Genomic DNA, 7,415 nt, shown 5'->3' with positions numbered 1-7,415 from the left:
GCGAGAGCGAGGCTCTTTTTTCGGCTCCATTGTCAATATGCTCAGCGGCACCTCCATTCGTCCAAATAACTCCATTCGAATTGCCAGATGATGATGATAATGAGGAGGAGGAGGAGGAGGAGGAGGAGGAGGAGGGGGAGGAGGAGGAATAGGAGGATCAGGAGGATCATGATGATACATACAAACTCAACCTCCCCCTTTCACTCACTTGAGAAATGCCAATGAAATTTAAAGCTGTGATAAGTTTGCTGTCCACGATGAAACCTTGCAAGAGAAGGCTAACTAGATTCACTCCTGTTATGGAAACATTCAAAGAACAGAATTAATTCATACGAATTTTAATGGAATGAAACATAGCATTGTACCATTGTGTCCAACATAAAAATAGATAATAATAGAGAGCATTTGCATATCGCAAATTCCCGCTCAACAACAAGCTCTATGCGCTTTACACTCTTTACTTTTACCCCCAGCAGACCTGAGAGAATTCTGAAACAACCTCAACTTCCCGGGGAAGCATACAGAGCAAGCAGCCATTTATGGGGGCTAAAATACAAACATACTGACAAGATCTTTCGCTGTCTAAGGCCGAGTACCCGTTCCCACCTGGGTGGAGTGGGGAAAATTCGTGTAAAGTGCCTTTCCCAAGGACACAACGTTGGTCCCCGCTCGAACCCCCGAACCCGCAACCTCACGGTTGCCAGTCCGGTAGCCCAACCACTTGGCCACCGACGCCATTTTGACATTTCTAAGTCGCTTTTGTCCCTTGCTACGGTGCAGCCTCTTTATAACAACATTGTCAGGGCCAGAAAAAAATTTCATTATAGAGAGTTGTGGTTATAGAAAGCTAACCAGAAATATTAGGCCTTCTAATGATTACAAGTGTGCTAGCCTAACCACTAGGCCACCAATGCCACAAACTCAACTGTAAAACAGCTGGGGCTCCATAAGCTAAGTGAGTAGTGAGTTTAGACTTAAGAGCATAACTCTATGCTTAAGAGTAAAGTCAAGCAAGTGTCGGTGACACGGGTATCAGATGGGTGGTCAATGGGGTGTTTCCTTGAGCAAGACACGACAACCCTAGCTAAAAAAAACACCAAAAACAGGGCTCTGCACAATGGCGACCAGCAAGGACACATTTGAGATATTATTCTGTATAGGTGTAACATTGTGTATGTAAGTATGTGTGTGTGTGTGTGTGTGTGTGTGTTTGTGTGTGTGTGTGTGTGTGTGTGTGTGTGTGTGTGTGAGTGTGTGTATGTATGTATGTATGTATGTATGAATGTCTGTATGTATGTCTGTATGTATGTCTGTATGTATGTCTGTATGTATGTTTGCCATTGTAAACCAAACTACCCTTTTGGGATCAATAAAAATGTAATTAATTTATACATTTATCTATTTATCTATTTCAATTTCAGAAAGACAAAGCACTACATCAACACAACAGCTGTTCTCCAGTGCTGGGTAACAGCTAGACACTGGCAGAAATGCTGGGGTAACAGCTAGACACTGGCAGAAATGCTGGGGTAACAGCTAGACACTGGCAGAAATGCTGGGGTAACAGCTAGACACTGGCAGAAATGCTGGGGTAACAGCTAGACACTGGCAGAAATGCTGGGGTAACAGCTAGACACTGGCAGAAATGCTGGGGTAACAGCTAGACACTGGCAGAAATGCTGGGGTAACAGCTAGACACTGGCAGAAACAACACAGGCACAGTCAAACAAAGGAGTAGAATCCCGCCGTTTCACTCATCACCCGCATCATCCCCTTCCAAAATATCCGTTTCCGATAAGACGGGACGAGTTGTTTTAAAGACATTACAGCAAAGCTGTCTTATGACCAAAAACAAACAAACACGTTATATTAAAAATGCATGCGAAGGTCGAGAAACGTAGGAAATATTTATACAGGGGAGAAATTATTTTTCATGGTGCGTTTTTCTATCTTGGATTTATGGCTGTAGAATTAAAATTAAGGAAGTTTTGGGTTTTTGAGAATATTCGTTGTGACCTAATTACATATCGATATTGTCATGAAACAAGAAATTTTAATCAATCATTCCAATACTATTTACTGTTCGCCTCAGCATATCATGCAAACGTTAAACTGGCCAATGAATTCTTGACATAAAATAACCAGATCGACCAAAATTTAGTTAATTTGAGACACCCACAAAAAGTTTGGGTTTTTTTTTTAATATTTGCCTCTCTTGTTAAATTTCATATTTGGCATATACGTTTTTCTTTCATAAGACGGCAGAGCTATCCACGCAAGGCAGGTGAAGAGGCTCTCGTAGCCTAGAGGTTAAGGTGTTCGCCTCTCATTCAAAGGTACCGGGTTCGAATCCGGGTAGCGACGGAATAATTTTCTTCTCTAAAAGTGACTCCTTTCACCTCCTTTCTTGCTCTGTAGCAATGCTCTGTAGCAATGCTCTGTCGTCTGCTTTCGTCTCCACTTTCGGCCCCCACCCCCTCACCTCCTTTGCCCCCTCCTCTGGGCTCCTGGCTCTTTCTGCCGCCTTTCAACTGCTCTTCCTTGGCTCATTCTTACAGCTGTCTTTCAGCCACAACCCTGATTTTCTGGTAGGAAATATTTATACCTAGCCTTCTCGGACAAGAGCAAAAAATCTCGGAGTTCCCGTGTGCAAGTTGCACAGGTTGAAGATCCCTTGGTGGTCTAAAATTGATAAGATTAGGCTTCGGTGGCAAAATTCAAAATTTCCTACCACCTGAGCATGTTTAAAGTGTCCCGCGCGCTCATATGACCTTTATGCAGTTGCGAATGCTGTAGAACAGTCCCCACCCCCCTTCCCCCACCACCAAAAAAAGGCAGGTGAAAGGTTTGGCCTACAGAGACCAATCACTTCAGGCATTGCTCTGCATAGTAATATTTAAAACTAGTTCATTATATTGTTCTGGCCAGTTTGAAAGAAAACCCCGGACACGTTGTACTTAATGTTTTGACAAGGGGCAACACCGCTTGAAGAACAATTGTAGCGACAGAGTTATGGTTCATAAGAGGCATGCCACGTATCCCATGGACAGCTAGAAAAACAAATGAAGAAGTCCTGGTTGAAGCAAATTATAGAAGACAATTTATCACGAATAAGAAAACGACAGGCAAATTTCTTCGGACACGCAATGCGGAAAGTAGCATTAGAGACTATTGTAACAACAGGAAAGTTCGATGGAAAGAGAGGCAGAGGCAGACAGAGGGAAAAGATACTGGACAAGATGACAACATGGCTGGGAGCAGCAAGAACAACAGACACCATTGCTGCAGCGCAGGACAGGGTGAAGTGGAGGTCCATGATCGCCCACGCCAGTCGGCAAGGCACCGGATGATGATGATGAACACCACTTGACAGTCTACCTTGTTGTTTTTGTTCTATTTGACGATCTACCGCGATGTTTCTGGTCTACCTGACGGTCTACCAACAACCCAGTCTTACAACTAACTGTTCCACTTGACAGTCTACTAGATTATTAATAGCGACAGGGGCATGGGTAGGAATAGGGGTATGGTTAGGATTAGTTGTTTGTTTTTTAAGTTTTAGTAAGGTTTTACGCGTTTCTAACTGCATGATACCGTATGAGCGTCAAGGGGTGGATGTCAATAGAGAAGCCCAAACGACGAATCAGGCTTACTCTGCTCACCTCTCCAGCCTCAATAGTACAAAGTCCGCTTCGACTATCAAGGCACCCTGGAAATGGCAGTTCACAAGAGAGTGGCAAACATACAAAAGAAATAGAGGGAAAATGACGATAGTAAGGATGGGGAAAGAGAAAGCAGCAGTTCTCCCTATGTTGTTCCCGCACAGTATGAGCATGACATTGATAAATCAGCCCGTTGGCAATTCCACTGTGCATAAGATCTTGTTAATACCCCCCCCCCCCCCACCTTTTTTTGGGAACGGCCTAAAGACAACTTCAGTCAGTAGCACTGCCCTCTCTCGTAGGTGTGGAAGGGTTAGATTTTGGGTATTGGTTAGGATTAGGCAAGGGTTAGGCTAGTGTTTTTTGGGTGTGGGTCCTTAAAGCGTGTGTTTTTGGCCAACTGACACATTATAGTGTGAGCGTTGTCAACCAAGCATGACTTGCGGTAAAACGGGTTGCCATGGTAGACAGTCAAGTGGACTAGCGCATTCGATACGTTTGTCAAGGTCAAACCGAGCTGAATGAACTGCATCGTGTTAGAATCGGAATTAGGTCATTTTCGTGCCATAGTACAAAAGCAGAATTTTAACACCCAATACACCAGTGAGTTCGCCTTTGAATGTGTCTTCTACTTTGAGTGCGAAAAAGTGAAAATAAATCATTTTCCTCGCTCTTATCAACTAAATTTGATTGGGGTTTTCCTGCAGGTTTTTTTTTCTGTAGTTGCTGTTGTTGTTTTATCCAGACACATTGATTGGCCCAGTTTTTTGTGTGTTTTTTTTGTTTGTTTGTTGTTGTTTTTTTATCGGCCTTACTTAGAAGACTCGAGTCCGGGGTTTCTAGTTCAGCTGCTGATCACTGAAAGAAATAATAATTTTCCACTTTGTGTAATAAAAAGTCCCTTATTTCTCTTTTTCTCAAGTACCTGCCACAGTTTTTTTTCATCTGCTAGCGGTTTCTGCTAACCGTTATAGCTTGTTTAGCTTATCAGCAACAAAAATGTTTAATGACCTGGTGCTCGTAGACTGACAGTTTTTGACCTTTCTGTATTTAATGGCAAGTGTTGTGTAACTAAAAAGTTCCTCGCTTTGCCTGTTTAAGACGTCGTTTTGATTTAGAATCTATATTTCCATCAGTGATGTGAGTGAAGTTCTCTTATCCTTTCACAAAAGATAAGGCAGGGTCAATTGTTTAAGTGACAAAAATTACGTTACTTGCGCGTATCTCCATCTTCCTCTTCCTCTTCCTTTTCCACCTGCCTTTCCATTTCCTTTTCCTCCTCCCCACCCCCGCATTATCCTGCCCCATAAACCCTTTCATCCCACCTCCCCCTCTCTCCTTTCTCCTTATCTATGTGAAAACTGTATATGTTTAACGTCCTTATCAACACTATTAGGTCATTTAAGAGGCGGGACCTACGAGTTTACGTCCATCTCCAAAAGGACCGAGCCAAATGGGAAATTCCGTGCATTTTCTTTCCTCATCCTTACTATCGTCATTTCACTCTTCTTCTTTTGTATGTGTGTCACTCTCTTGTGAACTGCTATTTCCGGGGTGCCTTGATAGTCGAAGCAGACTGAGTGCTGTTGAGGCTTGAGAGGTGAGCAAAGTAAGCCTGATTCCCCGTTCGGACTTCTCTGTTGACATCCATCCCTTGGCGATCATATGACCTTATGCAGTTGCGAGCGCCGTAAAATCTTTTCCCAAGGACACAATGTCAGACCGAGCTCAGGATCGAACCCCCGAAACAGTAATCTCACGATTATGTGTCCGGTTGCCTAACCACTAGGCTACCGACGCCATAGATAAGGATCTGTGTCCTCTTTCTTACCTGACAGAATTCACTTGTTGTACATTTAATTTGGGGGGACGTCGAGAATTCAGACAGGTGAATCGGCGCGTTAAAAACCCGCGAAATGAGGAACGAGACTAGAGAGAAAGTAGAGAAAGAGAAAACAGTCTGCAATACTATAGCACACACCGTTTTCCCCACTTGGTGATATAGATCTTATTTCAGTTTCGTTTTGCTAGGGGGGGGGGGGTTGTACGCTTATGAGTTTGAGTTTGTGGAAGGGTTTGTGTGTTTGTGTGTTTGTGAAGGAGTTTAAGAATTCAAGAAGTTGCATTAGCAAGCAAAACGACAGTAAATACCCACGAATAATATGAAGTGAAACAGAAAACAAATGCGTACAATAATAACTGTTTTTCAAGTGAAACTAGCAGGAATAACGGCGGGATGTGGGAAAACACGACACCCCTAGAATATCACAATCAGCTTTGTTCTTGTTTAGTTAGAGTTTTACCGCGCTCGCAACTGCATAAGGTCATACGAGCGCGCAAAACACAAACTGGTTGCATTCACAACAATTCTAAGCACGGCTTGGTTTTAGATCAATATTTCGATTAAAATGTTTAGAATTTGTGGTACAACCTCAGTTTTTAAAATAACACTTCAGATAATTTTTAAAATAGCGCTATCTACAATCTGTTGTAAAGGCTAACGTCCTTCATAAAATGGAGAATTCTGTTGGGATCAACGACAGACAACAGGTCATGCATTTTTTTTTGCATTTAAAATACTTCTCCTCGGATCTCTCCAAAGTCTGGACATTCTGTTAAGATGTGTCTAATGGTAAAATTATCTAACTCAGCACCTACCTCCACAGATGGTGAGCAGCATCGCCGCGGAAGGCTTGTCCACGTTTCTGTTGACCGCTAGGGTAGGGATGTAGGCTGGAATGTACAGGACCAGGACGCCTGCAGCAGTCGAAGTGACCAGGAGACGAAAGAGCCAATCAGAAAACAGACGCATATCGAATAAGGAAGTGGCTTGAACAAGTTTTCTTCGGCAAGCTGAATCTTTGAAGACTCGACTGAGCGAGCTCAGAAAGCCGTTGTTATTTTTTTTCTGAACGGCTTCGTTTTCCTGTAGCTGAGTAAATTCGTTGGCTGTGCTGTCCTCATTTCCACAACCGTCGCAACTGTACGACAATGACCCTGAGAAGTTGTCAGAAACATGGTTTGATTTTAAAGATGAGTTCAGATTTCTATCTGTGTTATTTTCGCCAGGAGAAGGCCCCAACTCTAGACCGCCGCGAGGTCCACATTTTGCTTCCGTTATGGAAGAAGTGTCATTTGTGGCCGCAGCACTGGTGACCTTGTCTATGAACTCTGACCTCGTTCCAAGCACAGAACCACTTCTGGCGTCAGTACCGACGTCAGTACTTTCAGTCAACGGTCGATTGGAATCATCATCCTCACGACGCAGTTCACGGTGGTCGTCATCATCGTCATCATCATGGACATCATCAAACACTCGTTCTGCAAGAGCGACTGTCTTTCCATTCACCACTGCCCGATCAACACTGTCCTCCTCGGCTCCACCCTCGACAAAAGGCACCTTCTGCAGATCGTCATATCCCGCGGGCGCCGTGGAGATGCTACTGCCCTTGACACTGGCGTAGTCGTAATCCCCCTCTGAGAGGCGGGCTCGCCGAATGTAGCAAGACACCGGCCTCATCAGCATGGCCACAGCAATCCCGTGCATCTCCAACGTTGAGATGAGCAGGAGGGTAGAGAGGAAGCCGAAGGTGTCCAGCAGAAGTCGGACAAGAGGTGGCATGGACAAGAGAGCCACGCCGATGCCCGTGTTGCACAAAGCCGTGGCCACAGAGCGACGGCGCCGGAAGTAGAAGCCGATCATGCTCACGGCCGGGATCCACATACAGCCGATGCTGGTACCTGGGGGGTGGG

General features: G+C 44.3%; 1 protein-coding gene across 1 annotated transcript in view; it reads right to left on the bottom strand.

Annotated features, from left to right (window-relative positions):
* Nucleotides 1-208: 208 nt before the first annotated feature.
* Nucleotides 209-7,415, bottom strand: part of LOC101858213 — a gene marked incomplete at its 3' end in the record, with an annotated part of 45,158 nt that continues 37,951 nt past the window's right edge. Inside the window, 2 exon segments of the mRNA XM_013087330.2 lie at nucleotides 209-294; nucleotides 6,321-7,405. Of these exon segments, the coding sequence (XP_012942784.1) occupies nucleotides 209-294; nucleotides 6,321-7,405 (1,171 nt within the window).

This window comes from Aplysia californica, unplaced genomic scaffold, assembly GCF_000002075.1.
Source record: "Aplysia californica isolate F4 #8 unplaced genomic scaffold, AplCal3.0 scaffold00574, whole genome shotgun sequence".
NCBI classification, from domain to species: domain Eukaryota; kingdom Metazoa; phylum Mollusca; class Gastropoda; order Aplysiida; family Aplysiidae; genus Aplysia; species Aplysia californica.
The sequence above is the reverse complement of the archived record's forward strand: the minus strand, read 5'-3'. Positions and strand labels throughout refer to the sequence as shown.